The sequence below is a fragment of the Electrona antarctica genome, assembly GCF_951216825.1.
Source record: "Electrona antarctica genome assembly, contig: SUPER_24_unloc_2, whole genome shotgun sequence".
Lineage (NCBI taxonomy): Eukaryota > Metazoa > Chordata > Actinopteri > Myctophiformes > Myctophidae > Electrona > Electrona antarctica.
The window spans coordinates 41,197-66,797 of record NW_027638774.1 but is presented as its reverse complement, the minus strand read 5'-3'; the positions used below and the strand labels follow the sequence as shown (position 1 = coordinate 66,797).

Here is a 25,601-nt window from a genome sequence, read left to right as displayed (position 1 = left end):
AGGGGTCACGACCCACAGGTTGAGAACCCCTGAGATTTGAAATGTAATTCTTTTTGAAAAAAAGTTAAGGCATTTAAACTATTTTTGCATTATACAGTCACTCTATTGTTTTTGCATTGGAATTGTGCCTCTCCACTTTTTTTTGTGGTACGAGAAAGCATGGCTTAAGAGGTTGAGCCAAAAGCCGTTAGAATCGCTCCGGTTAATCCTTCAAACTATCCTGTTATTAAAGGATGTTATCGTAGACAATAAGCCGAACGGGAAACTAGGACTGAGAGTGTTGTGTCTGTCTATTAAAAGTCAAACCAAAACAAAAGTGGGGCCATGGCTGAAGAAAGTGACATCAGTAGAATTCTTAGGCTCAGACACTTTCTCAAAGTCACTCACTCACACACAAACACACTGTGCCCCGGAGCGTGCACACACTGCCCAGGGGTCCGCCACACCTGTCTGGAAGTGATCGGCACGACAGCTGGCCTGTGTGCGCACGGCAGCACGCACACGCACTCCGCCTTTGTCTCCCCTTCCAAACCTGCTGACTGCACAATATACACACAAGAACACATGCATGCGTGTTTCCATTTTCAGTCTCTCCCTCTCTCCCACTCCCTCGTTCATTACCTCTCCCCCTGTCTCTCTCTCACACACACACACACACGTTTGTATTACAATACTTGTGAGGATATCAACATTTTGGGACGACAGTTTTATGAATCGAATGTTTGGCCTTTTTTTCCCCGTAATTCTGAAGCTGGAAATGGCAGATCCACAAGCTCACAAGCTTGTACTGTAGAGTACTGTAGATCTGCTATTTTCTGTGTACACAACAGCGTAAATCAGCAAATCACACAATGTCAATTTCTCAAATTCTACTATACTTGTGTGTGTGTGGACATTTGGCACACACACACACACACACACACACACACACACACACACACACACACACACACACACACACACACACACACACACACACACACACACACACACACACACACACACACACACACACACACACACACACACACACACACACACACACACACACACACACACAATTCAGAGAACAATGTCTAGTCGTTTGTCACATAATTTACACGTTTATTGGAGATAGCAGGGGTGTGTGTTTGTTTGTAGAAGGTTTATACGTAGGTCATTACGGGCTGGGTGGGGGAGGAGTTTCCTCGGTTGGCGTGGGTGGAGCTTCTTCAGTGGGCGTGGGCACCTCAATCTGTGGAAAGGATTAAAAATCAGTGGTGGAATTAAAGTAACTAGGGATGTTTAGTTCCCGATCCGATCCCAATACCACAATGTCTGTATTAGCCGATTACGATACCGAATACCAATACCAGAGAATAATATTTATAATAATACAATTATAATTCAAAAATAATCTTATTTTGAAGTCCACCGACCGGAAGTCAAGGGTTGACATTCGTCTAACTTGACACATATGCTATGCTAAGCTTTGACCGTTTAGCTGCGTTGCATTCTTCACACGTTAGTGCTTTTTCCACCACAGTTAAAATAGGCATAGTTCCAGTGAGGTTAAGGGTTGGGTTTAGGGATAGTTTTACTGAGGTTAGGGTTAGGTCCTCTACCTTGAATTGAACTGTACTTTCCTGTGCTCGTTTTCTGCTAACTGTTAAAGTATTGAGTATTCAGGTTTAGGGCAATCTGAGAACCCATCGGCAAAAAACAAACAACAAAAAACAGCAACCTAAACTGCAACTCAAATCTGTACTTGAGAGATTAGTAATAGTTTTACTGAGGTTAAGGGTTAGGTAACCAAACCCTAACCTCAGTAAAACCATGCCTAACCCTAAATGTTAAAACCTGGTATCCTAGTTACTTAAAAGAAAAAAAAAGAATATTATCTTTGCACTGAATTCTATGTGGCCATTTAATGTTGTTTGTCGACTAGCCCATTCTGGACGGGAACCCCTTTTGGTGTTTTAACTAAGCATTATGTTATACTTTAGCTATTGAAAAATAGCAGATCTACAAGCTCATAGCGCGCCACCGAGTGGCGCGCTATGAGCTTGTAGGTCTGCTATTTTTGAAAAATCGTGAAAATGCGGCACAAATCTTTGAATATATATTCTTTCAGAAGACTTTTTTTTTTATTTCGACGTCAGGCCTAAATGGGCCAGGAGAGGATTCTTGACATTTACTTTGACCTCGTCCTTTTTATGTCGCCCTGGACAAGAGTGTCAGCTAAAACACTAAACTGTAACATATGGTCCGTTTGTCCTTTCGACTTTGACCTCGACTTTGACCTCCAATTCCAGCTGCACTGATTCTCTGCAGGCAGCTGCTGCAGTGGCAGTGCTGACATGTCTGCTTATTAGAAAAGATTTTGGGCTCGTTTTGTTGTTTTCTGTAAAGTTGCTTTAACCCATTTTTGACCTGAGATCAGATTCTAAAAATGTCTTCTACATCCTGACAGTTTTCTGAAAAAGCTGTTTGTCAGTTGTCAGTCATTTTTCAAAAATAGCAGACCTACAAGCTCGTAGCGCGCCACTCGGTGGCGCGCTACGAGCTTGTAGATCTGCTATTTTTCAATAGCTAAAGCATAACATAATGCTAACACCAAAAGAGGTTCCTACCCAAAATGGGTTGGTAGTTTGCGGATTGTGTTTCTTTGGGGCTTGTTTGTAAAGTATAGTTGCTTATTTGGGCTTGTTTCATGATGTTGTTTAAACCAGTGGTTCTCAAAAAGAAAAAAAAGAAATCACACTTGTGTGAAGTGAGGGGCCCTCTTATCTTCATACATCATCATACGTCACATTCCGTGCTCAGCCAATCAAATCATCACACATGTCATTCCGACCAATCACTTTTGGCGTCTTCACTTTCCTACCCTCACCGTTATCCTCAATATGTACTTTGCTCAGCCAATCAAATCATCGCTATGGGGTGATCAAGCCAATCAAATCATTGTGTGTGTGTGTTCACACAAACAGACATAGCTGGGTATAAGAGGTGCCAGCGCCCCTCAAAAAGTATATATAGGTCAAGGTCAGGACCCCACAAAGATTATGTAGGCTAATTCTCCACAGACGCCGCAAAATACTGTTCACTACCAATGCAGCATTTTCAACATTCATACACTCTGAATGCAAACCACAGGAGACAATTGTTTTTAGGTTACTAGAGTGGAGCCCGTGGAAGTTGGAGATCCATGCCCCACCTATGCAATATCCGTTGTACCCTTGTGTCGAATTTGAAGTCGACGGGGCGAACGGTTCTCGAGTTACGTGGATCACAAACATACAGACAGAGTCATGGTGCATTTATAGATAGATAAGATAGATGGCGAGTTCACACAGATGGTCACAGAGATCAACGTCACTAACATTAACTAATGACATTACCCAATTAGTTGTTGTTACTGTAGCTCTGTTACTCTAAGAGTGCACCAAGACTGTATACAATAGCCAGCTACGTAGGGACCCCGCAGTGGCTCAGGAGGTAGAGTGGGCGCTTGGGAAACGGAAGGTTTACGGTTCGATCCCGGGCTCCCCGTTGGTTACAAGCTACTGAACCCCTAATTGCGCTCGATTAGCAGGTTGGTGCCTTGTATGGTTTCCTGAGAATGTGCGTGTGAATGGGTGACTGTAACACACGCTGTAAAGCACTTGCGACAAAGATGCTATAAAAATGCATCCATTTACCATTTAACGATTAACGTTGATCATTAGCATACAGCTAAGGACTGTTATTAACCCATTTAGGCCTGTAAAAAAAAAATCTAAATCCTCCAGTTTTCTGAAATAAATATTTTCACAATTTTTCAAAAATAGCAGACCTACAAGCTCGTGGCGCGCTATGAGTTTGTAGATCTGCTATTTTTGAATAGCTAAATTATAACAATGTTTAAAACACCAAAAGGGGTTCACGCCCAAAAAGGGGTTAATGCGGTTGCTGTAGGCATCAAACCATTGTTCTAGGTCCGAGAACTTTTATGCCAGCTGAACTTAACTTAAGTGAACCTGTTTTTTTACGGTTACAAATGATGTCCATTGAACTCAATGAACAAAAAAAGTTAATTTAGTTCAACTTCAATGGACATCATTTGTAACCTTTTCTGTAATGCCAAAAGTCCATTTTCTGTCCCTTTACTGATTGGACAAATTATAACGTCCAACCAGACAGGATTATTATCTAATGGCAAGACAGAATTCATCAAGAACAGAACTGTCTGGGATAAACCCATGAATTACAAGTGTGCAAATGACTTCCCACGTGAAGAACGAATGCAAGAACAAGCAGATTTTCCCCAGCATATTCCTCGCATCAGCGCAACCACACTTGCAATTTCCCTGAATTGCACCTTTCTATTTACACAGTAGTTATTGTTGCTGTCCATTTCTCTCTCTCCCTCTTTCTCTCTCCGATATGGTCTAGGCAGATGGCCCTACAGTCTGCTGGAGGTTTCTTCCTGTAAAAGGGGAGTTTTTCCTTGCCACGGTTGCCAAATGCTTGCTCAGAAGGGAAACACATTGGCTCTCTGCAGTCTGCACTACTATATGTACAAATAAGTGTGTAGATTCGCCACTATTAACCCATTAACCCATTTAGGCCTGAAAAAAATGTCTTCTAAATCCTGACAGTTTTCTGAAATACCTATGTTTCTAGGCCTATATCAGTCAATATTTCATGTCAAGGACCCCAAAAATGATCTGTAATTGGCCTCCGACCCCCATCTGAAAATATGTTGTTCCAGGGACCCTCCAGAAGCAAAGATTTGAGTTAAAAACGTTCGTTCTGAAAAAATATATTCCACATTTGAGGCACATTTTCACGATTTTTCAAAAATAACAGACCTACAAGCTCGTAAGTTTGTAGATCTGCTATTTTCCAATAGCTAAATTAAAACATAATGTTTAAAACACCAAAAGGGGTTCCCGCCCAAAATGGGTTAAGACCGATTCCAAGACTTCTAGACCAGTGGTTCTCAAACCTTTTCACCCGTGACTATTTGGCCGCAGGTTTGTGGGTTTGCCGGTTTGACCTTATAAAACATGAAAACAAGCTAATAAGCTAATGCTGCCGCCCAGCAGATGCTGCCCCTCCAACAGCAGCAACAACAACAGCTGTATGGGGGGCTACACCACGTGGTTAGTCAGGGAGACCATCTTCTTCTGTGGGTTTTCACGCACTTCTGGCACTGGCGCCACTTTTTCCCCATAGGGTGTAACAAAATCTCCTGGAGAGGGCGTCAACATATTTGTCACGTGGTAGCGGCCGCCATACTTGCTGGCTTGTCTGGTTTGTTTACATTGAGCGACCATCAGGTGTGCTTGTATACGTTCTTTTTTTTAAACTGACCTCACAATGGTGCAGACTTGCTCAGTAAATAAGTGCCACAGCAGGTCACGTCGAGGGAATGAGCCAGAAAACGGAATTAGATTTTCAGCTTTCCAGCATGGAGACAGTATCAAGGAACCCAGATTGACGAGTTTACAAAAAGACGTAGAATGGCTTGGATCGGCGCAGAGACATAACGTTCAACAAAGTATCTAAGCACAGCCGTGTTTGTTCACAACATTTTCCTTGTCCTTGTAATGTATTTTGGCCCGACGTTCTTTCTATCCATCCTGGTGTTGGTTCACTATGTTGTTGCCAAGAACGAGCTCAATATTTACAAAAACATACCACCGTCACTCTATTCTGAGTGATGTGGGCTAGAATTTAATGCCCACGAGAGGGCCGTCCCTAGCTTTTCAGACGCCGCCCCCCTCTTGGTGACGTACACGTTTTCACACGCTATAGAGGGCTAGCATGGATTGTGTTCATGAAATTAAAAAAAAGAAAATCACACCCGCGTGAACTGAGTGGTGCAACTCCCCTCTATTGGTTCTCTGTATCGTTCCAATTTGTATCGTTCCAATTTCTTCTCTGTATCGTTCCAATTTGTATCGTTCCAATTTCTTCTCTGTATCGTTCCAATTTCAGTTCCTATTGGTTTAACACGATCTCTCTCTGTTTCTGGCACAACAGCGCCACTTTTGGTGCTCATTGGTACTGGTCACACACAAACAAACATAGTTGAACATGGACATTGCTGTTCCTTGGAGTGGTTGCACCACTCAAAAAGTGTAATGAATCACATGGCACCTAAATGGCAAAAAAAAAAGTTATATAAGACAAAAAAGGGGACTCCTGCACATCCAAAAAGACCCGTGGGAGGTGCAAGTCTAGTTAGCAGGCATAGACATCAAAAAGAGAAAAAGGAACTGCACTCCAGGGAACAGAGACGGGACAACTTACTGCAACAACTTATTTATTAGCATGGCGCGTTTCACCGTGAGCTCCTGACGAAGCTCACGGCGAAACGCGCCGTGCTAATAAATAAGTTGATGCAGTGCGCTCTCTGCCCAAACCCGAACCTATACCCGACGCTTTAGGGCATAACATAGCTGTGACATAACAGGCGAATTGACTGGCAGAACCGCACCAGAGATGTAGGCCACATCCAGACCATGATGTAAGCAGCTGTGCCTATTAATCCATTTTGGGCGGTAATCCCTTTTGGTGTTTTAAACATTATGTTATAATTTAGCTATTGAAAAATAGCAGATCTACAAGCTCATAGCGCGCCACCGAGTGGCGCGCTACGAGCTTGTAGGTCTGCTATTTTTGAAAAATCGAAGAACCACTGAGATAGAAACATAGCTTTTTCAGAAAACTGTCAGGATGTAGAAGACATTTTTAGAATCTGATCTCAGGTCAAAATGGGTTAATGGATGTACATCTTATTACCCCACCCTGCGTGACGCGAGGACCACTGAAACAGACACTTTGCCTCGACGGCTCATCCAAAATTAACTGCTAGCCTAGTTTAAAGAACGAGATGGATGTGCGCTCCCTCTTTGAGCTCGCCGCGCGGAGCCGGCAAAGACGTTTGGTTTGGGACGGACTTAAAGACGGCCTTTCATCAGTTTTGGGGAGTGAATCATGTCCAGACAAGTGCGAATCCGATAAAAATACCACTTTCTTTGATGAATGGTTAATGGCTGGCTCGTACTTTGATAGGACAAGTTCAGAAAACTGTGGTTTACCCTCAGAGCTCTGTTGACAGCATTGTTTCTTTTCTCTCGACTATAAGCTTCATCATCGCGTGTGCGCACACGCGCACACTCACACACACACACACACGCACACACACTTTGTTGACTAAGACAAAAAGACTAAGATTTTGATATGTAGTCGACTAAGACTAGACTAAACAATTTCAGATGACTAAAACAGGACTAAAACTAAATGGTGTTTTATTCAAAAGACAGACCAAACATTTATTTGACTATATATTAGACAAAAAGACTAAGTCTAGACTACCGGTAAGACTAAAATACTTAGATATTTAGTAAACTAAGACTAGACTAAAATAGGACGATAAACGAAATGGCGTTAATCAAAAGACTCATAGTGCGTTCACACATGCAGATGCAAATATACAGTCTAGATTCATTGTCATTGGAAGTCAGTGACATGAAGATGCAAAGATGCCTCCGACGTTTGTAGCTGAAGCAGAAGCTACGAAAACGTTGAGCTGGTTTCAACTTAAGATACAAAGCTACAAATATGTAGATTTGCATCTTTGTATCTTTTGCATCTGCCTGTGTGACCGCAGCATAAGACTAAATGAGAATTTTGCTGTCAAAATTAACACCTACACTCTGTGCTGCCGGTGGCGACATAGTATAAAAAGACAGATCTTATCTCTAGCGCTCCGTGACTCGCCATCAGAGCAGGTTAAGCGCTCCAATATTTCAGATGCCCCGTAACACTTCGCCCAGATGGCCTCACTGTGGGAGCTGTGTGTGTGTGTGTGTGTGTGTGTGTGTGTGTGTGTGTGTGTGTGTGTGTGTGTGTGTGTGTGTGTGTGTGTGCGCGTACGTGTGCGTGTGCGTCTGTGCGTGCCAGCATGCACGTGTGTGCACAAGTGCACTTGCCCGGGCCAAATGTGCCCACACCACACATGAAAAAATAACAAAAAACAATCATTTCTCACAGGAGAAATGATTGTTTTAGGAGTTACATCTATAATACTCTATACCATTAGGAACACGATTCAGGTTATTGGGGTGAGGATTAGATTTAGAGGTTAAGGTTACAGGGTTGGGTTTGGAGTTATTATGCCTTAGTTAGACCTGATCAGCTAGTTTTAGATTAGGCTTTAAGATTAGGGTTTAAAAATCTAAAATTAAACGTCAAAATGGCAGCTATTTTCGTCTTGAAGATGTAAGTAAATAAATACCTATTTTTTTAAGGGGCGATATGTCCAGCTTTGGGTGTATGTGCTAACACAAACTGTGTCCTACACAAACATTAAACCCCATTGACAATGAATGGACAATTTTGAGCGTTTGTGTAAACACAAACATTGCGTAACACCATCATTGAAGAGGAAGGTGAGGATGCAAATTCTGATTGGCCGGAATGAGATGATGATAAGATCGCTCCTCTCTTCACACTTTATAAAATAAAGATAAATAAATAGCATTTATAGCAAAGTGCCGGCCGAGCAGTTGAGACGAATAACAGTCCAAGTCCATACTAATTATCCATAATGTATAAATGATGGATATGGGGTCAGGACTGCTAGGCCCTTTCGGGGAGGGGTCAGATTAAATTATATTTACTGTTTTCGTCCCAACTGCTCAACATCCTCAGTATAGTTCCTCACACAAACACACGCTTGTGTGTGTGTGTGTGTGTGTGTGTGTGTGTGTGTGTGTGCACACACATGTGTAGGTACGTGTGTGTGTGTGTGTGTATGTGTGTGTGTGTGTGTGTGTAGGTGTGCGTGTGTAGCTGTGCGTGCGTGTGTGTGTGTCTGTGTGTGTCTTACCAGCTTCGCTGATCTGGGTCGTAGTTTTCGCCACACCGTGTGGTGAGCCTGCAAGGACACAGAATGGAACGGAACAACGTGACTGTCAGTCAGTCAGTTAACCCCCCCCACGTCTCAATCTGCATTGCCTTCAATAAATTATGGACACATAATAACTCAAGCACACACAATGACTTATTTAGCCCATTCTGGACGGGAACCCCTTTTGGTGTTTTAACTAAGCATTATGTTAAACTTTAGCTATTGAAAAATAGCAGATCTACAAGCTCGTAGCGCGCCACCGAGTGGCGCGCTACGAGCTCGTAGGTCTGCTATTTTTGAAAAAACGTAAAAATGCGGCACAAATCTTTGAATATATATTCTTTCAGAGCGAACGTTTTTTTTATTTCGACGTCAGGCCCAAATGGGTTAGAAGACAGTGGCCATTACAACCCCCCCACTGGACACTATGCCGGAGAGAAAGGTTTGAGACCAGTCAAGACATATTCATACTTTGTCGCAAGAATGTGTCGATCTGCCATATGTCGACTCTTGAGAGTGTAAAACGAAACGGGTCCATTTGGTTTCATTTTACGCTCTCAAGAGTTACAGGTATGCATTACTTAATTTATAAGAGGTCTACACAGTTAGAGAATGTAAACTAATCGTTATTTTGATCAACGTTTGCCTGTAGTCTCTCCTAATGGCTACCAACAGACACATGGAATTGTGGACAAACTCTTATCCAATGACAACACAATATATTCTGTTTTGGATCTGCGAGGCTAAATCTTCAAATGGTGGTTGCCGGTTGAAATGCAGAATAAATGGGCCTTGATATAAAAAAGGATGAAAACTGCCACCCACCCACCCCCCCCCCCCCCACACACACACACACACACACACACACACACACACACACACACACACACACACACACACACACACACACACACACACACACACACACACACACACACACACACACACACACACACACACACACACACACACACACACACACACACACACACACACACACTCCATTCACCTGCAGCTGTATAGGCAGAGAGAGGCCCTGGGCTCTGCGCTGAAGGCCCCACGGGCCCGGCCCCAAGCTGTGCACGGCCGTCACCTCGTATTGGGAGCATAGGCCTGTCCTGGTCACCAGGGGGCCCCCACTCAGCAGCACGTGGTCACCACATCTGTTGACAGGACAGAGAGAGTTCACACATCAATTACGTCCCATTTAATGCCGTTTTCTGTTGATTGTTCCGTTCCATTTTTGCTTTGACAATGTTTTCTCATGCCAATAAAGCCTCTTTGATGTGTTACAGTAAATATGGGCACGTTTAATTAATGACCTTTGAGAGTTTGATTAAAGGACCACTTCACCACCTTTCAACCTATCTTCATATAATAGGTCCTCACTAATAATCATGAAAAAATGGCGCAATTTATTTCTACTCGGTCTGTGTCTCATAGGAGGGCTGTGGGCAGTTCAGAAATCGTCCTCCAGTGACATCATCGATAGGGAATACAAGCTAATAGAAACTGCAGGCTTTCTATTCCTGAAAAGTTGCATTGCGAAAATGGAAGCCATCGTTCTCACAATAATGAAAAACTAAACATTTTTGTAAAACATAATCTTGTTTAAAAAAAGAATCTGCCTAATGATGTCACTGAAGGACGGTTTCTAAACTGCCCACAGCCCTCCTATGAGACACAGACCGAGTAGAAAAAAATCGTGCCATTTTATCATGATTATTAGTGAGGAAAAATATGAAGAAGTTGAAAAGTCGTGAAGTGGTCCTTTAACAAATTGTTTACATAATATACACAGAAATGTATCTATTATTATTTGTCAGTTGGCTGCCTTATTTATTCGTCAGGAATTCACCCTTTGTCAAGTCCCACCCGTGGTTCTGCCCCTCTTCGCACCCATTGGTTGCCGTTTCGTGTTTGGACAAAAATCCTCTCTCTCCATCCACTACCATTGAAATGTTTTGCAGTTGCTTCATATTGATATTGTGTGCACTCAATTCTTATTTTAATTAAACTTGGTGTCAGTAAAAAGGAACATCACAGGTGCAGCATGGTGACTGGGCATTTCATTGTTTAGTTTTTTCCAAAAAAGATGTTTTAGAAAATTCAATATAAACAAGGCGGAACCAGGGCGGAAAGAGCCTGCTGGTTAGTCAGTCAGGGACCAATCAGAAGGCTGACAAAGGGTGAATTCACGTGTCTGATACATTTAACAAGAACAGTTATGACGCAATACAAAGAAAATAGAACAGTTCAAAATGACCCCGTCAATGCACAACGCATACTCCGTAAGGCTTCCTGCCACCTTCTGTTGGATTGGTGCTAGCCACCATACAGACAATATACAATATACATACAGACATATAGACAATATACAATATACATACAGACATATAGGGTCCTATTATGCGTGTCTTAAGTACCAGGTCTTATGACTTAACTTAAGACCTGGAGGCGTAGTCAATGCTGTTTGGCCACTCAGAATAGCCAAATGGCATTGATCACGCCTCCAGGTCTTAAGTTAAGTAATAAGACCTGGTACTTAAGACACGCATAATAGGACCCATAGACTCTATCTTTGCATCTGTCTGTGTGAACGCAGCATTAGTTTTGTTAAAATGTTATTTAGATTATACAAAAGGGAAATTTAACTTTCAAACATGTTTGGGTTCATCTTGATGTCTACTCTATAGGCTTTTGTGTTTCACCCCAAACAGTTTTTAAGTTGCTCGATTCAGTATTTAGAAATTTGATATACAAACCTGTTGTAACTTCTGGTGACTGATATTGTCCTTCTAATATGTTGGGACCGTGTTTATTCAATTACTTTTTTCATATATATATTTTTTTTATATAAAATTTAAAAAAACGCTTCAGAAGGATGGTATCAGTCACCAGAAGTCCAGAACCAAGGTCAGGTGTTTTCGATGAATCTATCATGGTTAAAATGGAGTTTGAAGTTACAATGGGTTGGTATAGGAAAGGGGCGTGTCTCATACAATGAATGTGTGAAATATCTAAATGCATATTAACAAGATTGATAACAGTACGTGGTACAGTCAAAAGGATAACACGCAGTGTGCGGGTAATCACCATTACCTATATAATCACTAATGTCCAAAAGAGGGCATTGATTAATGATATTTTTATTTATATTATATTTTTTCACCCAGTGTCAATATTATCGAATGTAATCATGGGCGCTAGACTATCTCTGCCAACCAGGGGAGAGCAACGGACTGACCTCATGCTTCCTTCAATGCATGAGCATTCTGCTTCTTTCCAAGTTTCCCCGGTTGGACGTAGCGTGTGGAAGGAACACGTTATTCCAACCAGTTCCTTTCCCCTCCATCAGGCGGCCCGGCTGACCAGGGGGAGGCAGTTCGATAATGATTTATTTTTATTTTGATCAATTACATGAATTAGTTTGATTTAATGTCTCCGACATCTCACGTAGTGGATGTCTTCTCACCACCTCAAGCTCGACGGCGACTTAGAAGAAAAGGCCAAGGCTGTAAAGTCCTTCACAGTGAAGGACTTTTGTACTATTTCCAGGGACAACTCCCGGGTGACTCCTGCTCAAACAAGAGAGCCTGTGGGTTGTTGTCCTGGTCTGGAAAGCCGGCTGTCCTTAAGATGTCCTTCAGGACATCTTAACCCATTTTGGGCGGGAACCCCTTTTGGTGTTAGCATTATGTTATGCTTTAGCTATTGGAAAATAGCAGACCTACAAGCTCATAGCGCGCCACCGAGTGGCGCGCTACGAGCTTGTAGGTCTGCTATTTTTGAAAAATCGAAGAACGACTGACATAGAAACATAGCTTTTTTCAGAAAACTGTCAGGATGTAGAAGACATTTTTAGAATCTGATCTCAGGTCAAATGGGTTAAGATGTCCTTCAGGACACACACGGCAGCCATCACTCAATCCCAGTGGTTAACAAACGTCTTTAATCTTATTATCGATCCATCGGCCACACATAATTCTGGAGGTCCTTGACATGAAATAGCGTGAGAACCACTGACATAGAAACATACGTTTTTCAAAAAACTGATTTTAGAAGACATTTGTAGAATCTGATTTTGGTAATCTAAATGGGTTAACATGCATTTTCAGGTCACGATACCAATGTTATCCAAATTAATCAGGGGGGGGGGGGGGGGACTCATGTAGGATAAACAAATGAAATTAGATGTGCTCACTGCTGACACAAATAAATGAGTAGGCAACATTGGGAATTGGATCGCTGATGAATGCGTACCCAACCATCTATTGACATTGACAAAATTGTCAACCCACCTGAAAATTCTGTTTATTAACCCATTATCGCTGATGAATGCGTACCCAACCATCTATTGACATTGACAAAATTGTCAACCCACCTGAAAATTCTGTTTATTAACCCATTTTGGGCGGGAACCCCTTTTGGTGTTAGCATTATGTTATGCTTTAGCTTTTGAAAAATAGCAGATCTACAAGCTCATAGCGCGACTGACACAGAAACATAGCTTTTTCAGAAAACTGTCAGGATGTAGAAGACATTTTTAGAATCTGATCCGGAGAGACAGGGAGACGCCTGTTACTGAAGCAATGATTACTGAATATAGGATCTGTAACTTTTTCTGCACAAATAAAACAAAACAAAAAAAGCAGATCTAGGGGAAGGGGTGTAGGGGTGGGCCCCTTGTGGGACCACACAGTACTCAATCCAGATACCAAATGACCTACTTGAACAAATTGGGGACATACTGTACACATAGGAAATCATACAGTTACACAGCATTCCAGCATTGGGTAGCATTGGGTCAATGTCATTACTAAAGTGCAAGAATTTTTCTTTTTTCTTTTTTACTTAACCCATTTTGACCTGGGAACGATCTACAAATGTCTTCTAAATCCTGAAAAAACGTTTCTATGTCAGTTGTTCTCAAACATTTTCATGTCAAGGAGATTATAATGTAATTGGCCGCCGACCCCCATCTGAAAATATGTTGTTCCAGGCACCCCCCAGAAGCAAAGATTTGAGTTAAAAACTGGCTCTGAAAGAATATATTAAAAGACACATTTTCACGATTTTTCAGAAATAGCAGACCTACAAGCTCATAGCGTGGCACTCTGTGCCGCACTATGAGCTTGTAGATCTGCTATTTTTCAATAGCTAAAGCATAACATAATGCTAACACCAAAAGGGGTTCCCGCCCAAAATGGGTTAAAGGAGAAATCCACACCAAAACACGTACCCTGAATCAGCCTTTAATCCCGTCCCAACACACATGTTGGCGCACAGCCAAATATTTCAACGGGTGCAGGATCCCAAAAAAATGACTTGAGAAAGGAAAGAGGAGATCCGCACACGGTTTTAAAAGCTCCCAAAATAATTTATGAATGACAAAGCAATACAACGTTTCTGCCTAACCGGCATTCTGCAGGTATACTCTATATATACTGTACTATAAATTATTTTGGGAGCTTTTAAAACGGTGTTGCGGATCTACTCTTTCTCCATTCTCCAACTAAAGTCTACTGGAGATTGAATGAACCCAGAAATGGTGGTTAGTATAAACTTTTATGATAGAAATGTTAGACTATAGGCCTAATGGATTACATTTCTGCTTGGTTGCTAAAAGTCGCACGTTGAGCAATTAGCATAATAAGTGACAATGCCATTAACATCCTGTATATGGCAAAAGAAATCTAAATTTCACCAGTCTTTAACAGTTTGACTCCATAAAATGCTTTACCCACATTTTAATCAAATATTCTACGCTGCCGAGATTGTTTTATTACCTTTGCAGCATACGCTGAAGAATTTGCGCTTTAGATCCGTGAAAATCCGCTAGTAAACACTTCCCGCATTGGTTACTGAGCCGACAAAAAAGCCACTTCCTTGATCCGGGTCACAGACAAAGAGCAAAGCGAGCCAAGATTGTCTCTCCCCTCTCGTTCACTTGCATTGGCCTCAATTTCCCAGAAGCCCTAGCAGCCCAGATGATGACTTGATTTCCGGTTTCGTCATCATAACGTGACGGCCTCGTCATCAGGTCCCGGATAAATCCGCAGTTTCTTTTTAATTATTTTAAAACGGCGAATTAAACGCATTAAACAAATGTCGGGTATAGCGTTGTACGCACGGTGGAACACTGGATTAAACAATTAGCGGCCGTCAAACTGTTAAGTAGCATGTTACGTGTCAAACTAGGGGGTTTTCATGATGCGGAATCCATTCCAAGCATTAGTTTTGCACAAAAACACTCAAAACGGCCATAGCCACGGCTATGGCTGTTTTTAGCCCAAGGAGTGTTTATTTCTGGGTCTAACATGGGACCTATGGGGGCTTCCAGTAGACTTGTTGGCCTTGAATTATTTGTTGTCCATTTTCCCCACCCCTCCCACAGTCAAATGCAGTTAGGATGGTAGAAAGCTAGTTGTCTTCACCCTCGAGTTGCCGTTCATGCAGAACCCAGGGCCCGGCCTTAATTTTTTAGGCCCGTTGAGAAATCTATCGCTGGGTTCTTATTTGCCATTTTCTATATTTTGAAAAACCTTTGAACCCATTTAGGCCTGACGTCGAAAAAAAAAAAAAAACGTTCGCTCTGAAAGAATATATACCTATTCAAAGATTTGTGCCGCATTTTTACGATTTTTCAAAAATAGCAGACCTACAAGCTCATAGCGCGCCACCGAGTGGCGCGCTATGAGCTTGTAGATCTGCTATTTTTCAATAGCTAAAGTATAACAGAATGCTTGAAACACCAAAAGGGGTTCCCTTCCAGAATGGGTTCAAATAGTTTCAATAGCCAATCTAATCGACACGTTGTGAGCTTGTAGATCGGCTATTTTAAAAGGTTTTTTTTAAATAGTAAAACAAACAACAGAAGAGTACAGTTTAATCAAATACAATGCTAAAAAGGATTTAACCCAAGAAAGCAATATGGCTAGTTTATATTGGGGGTCCATTTCTTGTACACTCTAAAATGGGAGTCTGCGGGATAATTGTGTGTCAATTTGGCATGAAAACGTTGGAGAACCACACACACACATACAGAGGATCGAATGGAACCAAATTAAAGTGAATTGTACACCGCAGTGCAGTGGAGTCCTGACTGCAGCAGTGCTCAGAATGCTTGCTTCAACATATCCATGGTGTAGTTTGAAGGGGGGGGGGGGGGGGGGGGGATGCCTCAACAGCACCCCCTACTGCTAGAAGGTCTCCTTTTCAATTGCAGCTGAGGCTCTAGTTTGCTTTAGTGCAGTGGTTCTCAACCTTTTCAAGCCGTGACCCCACCAAATAATCATATTTGAACTGGGGACCCCCCCCCCCCCACCCTTTGTTGATTACTTTTGATGGACCAATGGTCTTATTCTTCTTCTTTTTGTTAAGGCATTAAAAAGGTCTTAACCCATTTTGGGGCGGGAACCCCTTTTGGTGTTTTAAACATTGTTAAAATGTAGCTATTGAAAAATAGCCACCGAGTGGCGCGCTACGAGCTTGTAGGTCTGCTATTTTTGAAAAATCGTGAAAATATTTATTTCAGAAAACTGGAGGATTTAAAGATTTTTTTAATTTTTATTTCGAGGTCAGGCCTACATGGGTTAAAGGTCCTTAAATTGTCAGTGTGTGTGTGTGTGTGTGTGTGTGTGTGTGTGTGTGTGTGTCACGCGCGTGTCTGTGTGTCTGTGCGTGCGTGCGTGCGTGCGTGTGTGCGCGTGTCTGTGCATGCGACCGTGCGTGCGCCTCACCTGTACAGTGACACAGTGCCTTTGGGGTTCTGTGCTGCCATCTTCTCCACCTCTAGCTGTTGACTCCTGAGGAAGAGGAGAACACACTGACGATGATGAAAGGTTCACAGCACAGTCCAAGCAGCTGCTGGACAGTCCAGTGCTTCCCAAACCTTAGCTCAAGGGGTTAACCCATTTAGGCCTGACATTTAAAAAATGTCTTCTAAATCATGACAATTTTGTTTCTATGTCAGTAGTTTCCAATATTTCATGTCAAGGACCCCCAAAAATATATGTAATTGGCCGCCGACCCCCATCTGAAAATATGTTGTTCCAGGAACCTCTCGGAAGCAAAGATTTGAGTTAAAACGTTCGCTCTGAAAGAATATATATTCAAAGATATGCGCCACATTTCACGATTTTAAAGTAACAGGAAGTTGCGTCATCACACCAATATGGCCGGAGGCACTGGGCGTTGGTTGTTACTATGGGACTCAGTGCCGGGCTACACCAGGCTTAGGGTAAACGCGCGAGAAAAGCCTGGTGTAGCTTGGCCGTTATATACAGTAGAACGCGGTCCGGTCCACGACCGGACCGCGGACCACGACCGGACCGCGGACCACCTCTCTGTGGACCCTGGGCGCAAAAAAAAAAAAAAAAAAGGTTTTTTCTTCTTTTTTTTTTACTTGACAAAATAAAAGTGTTCTTTGTGCCTCAACACAATACCTCTCATTTGCTGTGAATTTTTGGAGGGGAATATTTGTGAAACATTTTATTTCCATACTCTGCACCCCGGTATTGGTTGGTTGGGAGGGGATGATGATCCATTTCTTATAAGCTTGCCTTGGTGTGACTGTACTAAACAGGCATAGAGCCCTGCTCTCCGCTGGCCACGCCGTGCTCATGGGACCGGACCTTAGTCTTTTTCAAAAAATATTAGTGGACCTTCAGCATTTCTAGTTGAGGACCCCTGCAGTAGAATCTCTTTGACCCCATTTCCCTTAGCAAGGTGTATACCTGCTGTGAGAGAAGACCTCCATGGCCACAGGGGGTGTCACCTCCAGGGGCTCCCAGGCCACGTCCTGATGGATCAGCTGGTGGGCGCCTCGGGTCAGAGAGCGCAGCGTGTCCTGTTGGACAAGCACAACCAATCAGATACCATACCCCCCCCCCCCCCGCTAACGGTTTGTGATGCGAGGCATTGTGAGCTTGTGGATCTGCCATTTTAAAATGATTTGTATACATTTGAAAAAGTTGTGAAATGGGACATTCTGCATAATAAGGAGTACTTTCTACTTTTGGTATTAAGTACATTTTGATAGCAATTATTTTGTACTTTTACTCAAGAAAATATTCCACTCCGTAATTTTACTTGTAACAGTGTATTTCTTTTTTTGTGGCTTTCGCCTTTATTTTTTTAATATTTTTTATGGAGGGACAGACAGTAGGCTGGCAGGAAATGGGGAGAGAGATGGGGGGAAGACATGCAGTAAAGGCCGTCGGGATCGGGAGTCGAACCCGCGGCACACTGCCAGATTGGATTACCAGCCAAGGTGCCTGGACCACTGAGCCATGGCCCAGGCCAACAGTGTATTTCTACATTGCAGTATTGATACTTTAAGTAAAACAACGTGGCTACTCTTTCCACCACTGTCTCGCACACGCACCTCAGACGGACTCCATGAGTCCAGCTGTGGGTCCATCACCACATCGCAGCAGAATGCTCCTGAGGTCACTGCAGAGACAGACAGAAAGGACAAGGACATTTCACACCAACACCGACTCATTGAGGCCACCTTTACACGGCAGCGGTCTGTAGAGAAAACGGCAACGTCCCGTTGCGTACTCACTTTTTCCCCCCGAAGTTTACACATATACGCTAAGAGTCAGTGATTTAACATGCTGTAGTGTGCATGCCAGCATTGCCAGGTGGCTAGGTGGCGGTGGCGCACTGCCAGATAGACCGGGCATGCGTAGTGGCGTTGATAGAAAAACCTAGATACCTTATTCGCCGCTGCAGTTAAATTGGAGCAATCTGTATCGCAGTGAGAGCGGAAATCAAGCGGAACTATTGGTCAAAAGTGACTACTGGTGTCTAATTCGAAGGTGCTTTGTTGGCATGAGAAAACAAACGTTTACATTGCGTCTGATTGGCCAACTGAACGTCCCCTTTGTGATGCACGCGGGAGCTTGCCAAGCTTCACGGACTACAGATGCCCCACAGCCAAAGGAAGCGTCCACCTTTCTACTGCGTAGTAGAACCACTTCCGTTCTACTTCCCATCACATGGTTTGTTTACATTCACCAATGTAGCGGCTCGCTAAATGTGTGTTCGTAGGATGAGCGGGGCGAGGGAGCAGCACTTGCTCATCCTAGGAACTCAAACATCACCTAGGGCTCTGGACCAATGTAATAACATACGCAACGTCAGCAGACGTGAGCCATGATGATGTCACACGTTTTGCGACGGGCGGCGGAGCGTTATCAAAGATTTCCACTATGGAAGGGGTTTTCACTTTGTTACGCTTTCAACGATAACGCCTTTTCCGTCTAAAACGGAAGGCACATCCGATATTTCATTTTGCCATTTTCTCTAGAGACTGTTGCCGTGTAAAAGAGGTGACAGACACAGTCGGTACGGAACCTGCACCACAATCGTCTCCTTACCGGGAACCTCTGGCGTGGACAGCAGCTCCACCGTAAAGTCTTCTTTGAAGGCCGTCTCAAGAACCTGACCCAACAGGGCCGCACACGACCGCCAATACGCCTAAGAGACAGACAGACAGACAGACAGAGACAGAGAGATAAAGAGACAGATATAAAGAGACAGGACAGAGAAAGAGAGATAAAGAGATAGAGACAGAGAGATAAAGAGACAGAGAGAGAGCGCGACAGAGAGTCAGAGTTAGGGTTGTCACAATTATTACATAATCGTAAAATAGCAATTATTTTGTCATAATCGTGTTCATATTGAAAAATGTTCATTCATAAAAATTCAAAGAGAAGAAATAGCAGATCTATAACACGCGTTGTAAGCTTGTAGATCAGCTATGTCTGCTATTTATTTAAGTATAAAATTAATTAAAAAAAAAAAAAGACAATTAAATGGTTAATCGCAATTATTTGTGTGACAATTGTCAACTTAAATTTGTAATCGTGACAGCCCTAGACAGTTACTGGATTGGATCCAAAGTCAACCCTTGACACACAGACAAGACAATCTACTAGGAGTGGGGGTTGAGAATTGATTTACTGTAGCATACTAATAAGGAAGCTGTACTCTGCATCGATTCTTTGATGCCAAGAGTCACAACCGTTTTCACATCGACATTCTGGACCAATCTACCTGAACTTCATTGCGGAGCTCGAATGTTGTTCAAATAGTGAAATGAAGCCACTTAAAATGTATTGCTGATCAATTCCATACTGGTTTTATGTGTTAGTTGTTCAAATAGTACTTGCAAACCAGACTACAACATGACATAAGTTATCATCCGCACCAGGCCCAATCATAATAGCAACTAGACAATGTTGGCTAAAAAATGGTAAATGGTGCATTTATATAGCGCCTTTATCCAAGGCACTTTACATAGATTGTGCATTACATTCACCCATTCACACACACATTCATACACCGATGGCTGAGGAAACCATGCAGGGCATCAACCAGCACATCAGGAGCAACTAGGGGTTCAGTGTCTTGCTCAAGGACACTTCAACGTTAACTCTACGGGAGCCCAGGTTCGAACTGGCGACCTTGCGGTTACCATCCGGCCACTCTACCCCTGAGCCACCGCCGCCCCTGGCTACCTGGTTGACGAATGTTGGGTCCGTAGCCTTGAAGGTGAAATACTAATAGATTAGATACTAGACCGTGTTGGGTACCTGGTTGACCAGCGCTGGGTCCGCATCCTTGAAGGTGAGCAGGGACAGCGTGCAGGAGTGGGTGAGGGGCTGGTGAAGAGGCCAGGGCTGTCCATCCACCAGCGCCAGTGCCGAGTTGGTTACATGGTACTCCGTCAGGTCTGAGGGAGATTTGAAGAGAAGAGAGGAGACAAGCACTCAGTTGAGCAATTCAACGTAATAATGTATCGGGTGGACGGTTCAGGTAAATGGTGCATTTTTTATATATCGTCTTAATCCAAGGCGCTTTACATTCACCAGTGCATTACATTCACCCATTCACACACACATTCATACACCGATTGCGGCGGAAGCCATGCAAGCTACCAACCAGCACATCGGGAGCAATTTGGGGTTCAATGTCTTGCCCAAGGACACTTCGACATGTAGACATGGAGGAGCCGGGATTCGAACCGCCGACCCATGGATCATTGGACGACCTGCTCTACCTCCTGAGCCACAGTCAACCCTATCAGGTAGATATAGTCCATAGAAATGAATACCAGCACTCACTTTGTATCCAATAGGATTCTTGTACACCTAAATAAACAAGAATCCTAGGTCTGAGGGAGACACAGCGGACATGTTCACACACAGCTAGGGATGGAGCTCGAAACTCGATACCCCATCAAACTCGATAACAAATGTATCGAGTACCCGGTATCAATATGCTTTGGGCTCGTCAAGCCTGTTATCGAGCATAGTGGCCCATGACTTCATGTTTAAACAATAGTTCATATGAACTTGTAGGTCTGCTATTTTTGAAAAATCGTGAAAATGTGGCGCAAATCTTTTAATATATATTCCTTCAGACTCCAGAGTGAACGTTTTTAACACAAATCTTTGCTTCTGGGGGGGTCCCTGAAACTACATATTTTCAGATGGGGGTTCGCGGCCAAATACATATAATTCTGGGGCTCCTTGACATGAAAATGGTTTAGCAACACTGACATTGAAACATAGGTTTTTCAGAAAACTCTCAGGATTTAGAAGACATTTTTAGAATCGTCTACAGGTCTAAATGGGTTAAATAATCGGCCAATTAATCGATTATGAACATAACAGTTAGTTGCAGCCCTATAATTATATTACTCACGCCGGGCACAGCTGAGCGGGGTGGACATCCCTTTATTCATAAGCATCTGGGTGCCCTGGAGCCCGGGGCCCTGCAGGGACACCTGGATCTTCTCCACGCGGGGATACAGGGCCCTCTGTCTGGCCTGCTCCCTGGAGAAGACGGCGTTGCGATGGCCGCGTGCCTCCGGCACCGAGGGCCGCAGGGCGGCTGCGCTGGACGCCAGGCCTGGAGAGAGAGAGGAGGATGGATGGATACATAATGACATATGATACAATACACCAAGCAGCTATTGAGCCAAACTAATTTAACCCATTTTGGACTGAGGTCGATTTTTTTTTAAAAAGGCTTCTAAATCCTAACATTTTTCTGAAAAACCTATGTTTCTATGTCAGTGGTGCTCAACCTTTTTCATGTCAAGGACCCCCAGAATTATCTCTATTGGGCCACGGACTCCCCTTCTCAAAATATGTAGTTCCAGGGACCCCCCAGAAGCAAATATTTTAGTTAAAAATGTTCGCTCTAAAATATATATTCAATGATTTGCGCCACATTATAACGATTTTTCAAAAATAGCAGACCTACAAGTTCGTAGCGTGCCACTCGGTGGCGCGCTATGAGCTTGTAGATCTGCTATTTTTCAATAGCTAAAGTATAACATCATGCTTAGTTAAAACACCAAAAGGGGTTCCCGCCCAGAAAATCTGAAAACAGATTCTACAAATGTCTTCTAAATCATGGCAGTTTTCTGAGAATCCCATGTTTCTACAGTACGTCAGTGGTTCTCAAACTATTTCACGTCAAGGAAGCCAAAAACTGCATGTAATTGGCCGCCGACCCCCATCTGAAAATATGTTGTTCCAGGGACCCCCAAAGGAGCAAAGATTTGAGTTAAAAACGTTCACTCTGAAAGAATATATATATATATTCAAAGATTTGCTATGAGCTTGTAGATCTGCTATTTTTCAATAGCTAAAGTATAACATAATGCTTAAAACACCAAAATGGGTTCCCGTTCAGAATGGGTTACAACAGTGGTTTTCAACCCTTTTCATATCAAGGGCCATTATGTATTGGGCAACGGACCACCATTTGATGAAATTTAGCCTCTCAGACGCAAAACTATTTTTTTTTGTTAAGTTTGCCCATAATTCCATGTTGTATTGATGTTGTGCCATTAGGAGAGACAACAGGCAAACGTTGATCAAAATAACAATTATTCTACATTTTCTAACTGTGTAGACTTCTTGTAAAATAACTGATGCAGATGTTTAACAATTATTTAACTCTTGGGAGAGTAAAATGAAACCAAATGGACTTGTACGTGTTGTTGTACGTGTTGGTTTAATTTTACATTCTCATGAGTTAAAGATCTATAGGGGTCCGTTTGGTTACCAAGTCTCCATCATTTAGCTGGGGAACACCTAGAGCAGGGACCACTTGTGGTCCCCGGACCACTGGTTGAAAACAACTGCATTAAAGATATTAAATTATTCGGACAGGTATGTTTGGAAAACTACAATTCTCTTTTCCTATTAATTGAATATGAATGAAGGACCCCAATGGAAAAAAGCCACAGGCTCTCTTGTCTTGGGTTTAAAATCCTCTTAGCTGACCTTGTATTGAACTGTACTTCCCTGTGCTTTTTTATTATGCAAACTCAAAGTATTCAATCAATCTTTGTTTAGTTATGCAAAACTAAACAAAGAGGCATCCACCAGAACACACACCTTCAGCAGAAGGTCGCAGGACAAACCCCACAACAACTGTCAGAGCACAGGAGCTAGCTGTTAGCTGCTAGCTCCCTTTCCATGTTATTATAATGTTATAAAGTAAAGGGTTTCTAATTAAAGTGAATGATACTTACGCCTCTGGAGAACTTGACGCATGGTCCGGCACGTCATTGTGGAGTATTATTTGATACTAGACCTGTACGTGCCCGTTATTGATATAAACATAACATATACAACACATCTACTGTGCACTGAAGGACGCCATGCCTGTAAAACAGTGACGCTGTGATGTACGTCCGGGTAGGAACTGATACACGCGTTGAAACGTTCCGCGTGTACCAGCAGCAGCAGCAGCAGCAGCAGCAGTAGCCTAGTAGTAGTAGTAGTAGTACTAGTAGTTATAATTCATAGTAGTTAATTATAATAGTTTATATAGGGCCTGGCTGGATGCTTGTCACCATGATGATGATACCATCGTATATCCATATATCTGCATTGGCATGTCAGCACTCAGCACCAAAAATGTCTCTGTCATCTCCATATAGGCTATAGGCTATATATCTCCATATATGGTGTAGGCCTACCTACTAATATCCGAATACCCATATGAAGTGAAGTGAAGGTGAGTGAAAGGCAGCCACTGTTGAATTAGTCTTGTTTACTGTGATTTATTTACGTCAGGAAGAGACCAACACTGGTTTTTATTTATCTATAAAGCTCTAATTGGGAACGCACCTTCTTATTTAAACTCTCTTTTACAATGGAAAACTATTTCTTATCATACACGCTCTCAAGATTATTTGATGCTTGAGACCATACATACCTCCACTACTTCTGGAAAATCTGCTTTCAAGTGCGCTGCCCCACACTTGGAACACCCTACAAACTTCACTAAAGTACAGCTCTCTTCCTTCTCTATATCGCTTTCAACTTGATATATCAACGTTGGTAAATATCAACTGTACCTGTTTTAATTGAGTTGATCACTATGTAATGTGTTATTACTATGTTATTATTACCAGTCATTTACTTTATTCATCTATGTTTTGTTTTCTTTGTCCCCCCCATTGTACATTGTTGATGTGTTGTAATCTCGGCACCATTGAAAAAGAGGGTCTCAGCCCTCAGTTTGTGTGTGTGTGTGTGTGTGTGTTATTTTATTATTATTATTGTCGCAGTTAACTATGGAATCGTACATTTCCCGTCAGTGTGTTGGTCGGGCACGTGACATCACGTGACAACGGTGACACCATCAGGGATGGAGATCCCCGGCAGCCGGCGAAAACTAGAGTTCTCAACAGGCCCGAAAACTAAGATCTTACCCCCCATGCCAAAACACCAGCGCTCGCCCAGAAGTCTGCTGGCACTCAACCACCCAGGCGGATGAGTGCACGACCCCCCCAAGGACCTTTGGGGGGCCCGAACCCCAAACCAGTAGCTATTAGAATAAACCTTAATTCCAATACATGACAGCAGTTGTCGCTGTTGTGCTGTTGACAGCAGTGCCCTTGCTGTCAACGTAAGTAACATTAGACATGTCACAACGATGGCTTTATTTCGAGACTATAGACTATAATAGTTCTAGACTAGAATAGGCTACTAGTTATTCTTCTTATTGTCAATATTGCCATCAAGGCTGGGAATTTCCATACTTATGACATCCAGAATTAGTCTAATTTCCATTAAAAGTAGAAACTATTTCCCCCTGATTTCTTTTTAAAAAGATTTACATGCTCCACAAACAGCATCTTCTAATGGCCTCTAATGGAGCCCAGAATGTGACAAACGTTGGTTTGATATTTGTGGGAACATGGAATCAGCAGTAAGTGTTGGCACTAAAAGAAGCGGCAGAACAGTGGGCCAAAGAACAAACACCATAAATCATCTCCTTCAGATGATAGATCTGGAATGCTGTTGACTAACGAGCATCACATGCACACACAGCCTGGAACCAAGCATGTCCCCTGGGACTAAGGCATCTATTTTATTATTATTATTATTATTATTATTATACAGTATCTAACTATAAATGCACCAAGTCTCTGTGTGTACGTACGTATACGTGTGTACGTATGTGTACGCACGTACGTGTGTACGTCCGTAATCCACGTAACACGAAAACCGTTCGTCCCGCCGACTTCAAATTCGCCCCACGCGTTCCACACTCCCACAGGGAGTGCAGTGCCCGGTGTCGAGTCCGTCGGATAGCCCGTTGTCCAGAACCAGCACAAAAGCCTTTGCCCGGGCTCTGGACCTGATCACCCCTATATCTCCATATATGGCGC

At 42.8% G+C, this 25,601-nt stretch overlaps 1 protein-coding gene across 1 annotated transcript; it reads right to left on the bottom strand.

The window, feature by feature from the left end:
- Positions 1–1,083: 1,083 nt before the first annotated feature.
- mrpl39 (mitochondrial ribosomal protein L39) lies at positions 1,084–23,637 on the bottom strand. The gene is made up of 10 exons (XM_079530614.1): positions 23,451–23,637; positions 21,605–21,811; positions 20,491–20,630; positions 19,273–19,372; positions 18,273–18,340; positions 17,623–17,735; positions 16,627–16,692; positions 9,894–10,047; positions 8,864–8,911; positions 1,084–1,234 (listed from the first exon to the last, which is right to left on the bottom strand). Exons 1-10 carry the CDS (start codon positions 23,485–23,487, stop codon positions 1,160–1,162), a joined length of 1,008 nt encoding a protein of 335 aa, XP_079386740.1. The 5' UTR covers positions 23,488–23,637; the 3' UTR covers positions 1,084–1,159.
- Positions 23,638–25,601: the final 1,964 nt, after the last annotated feature.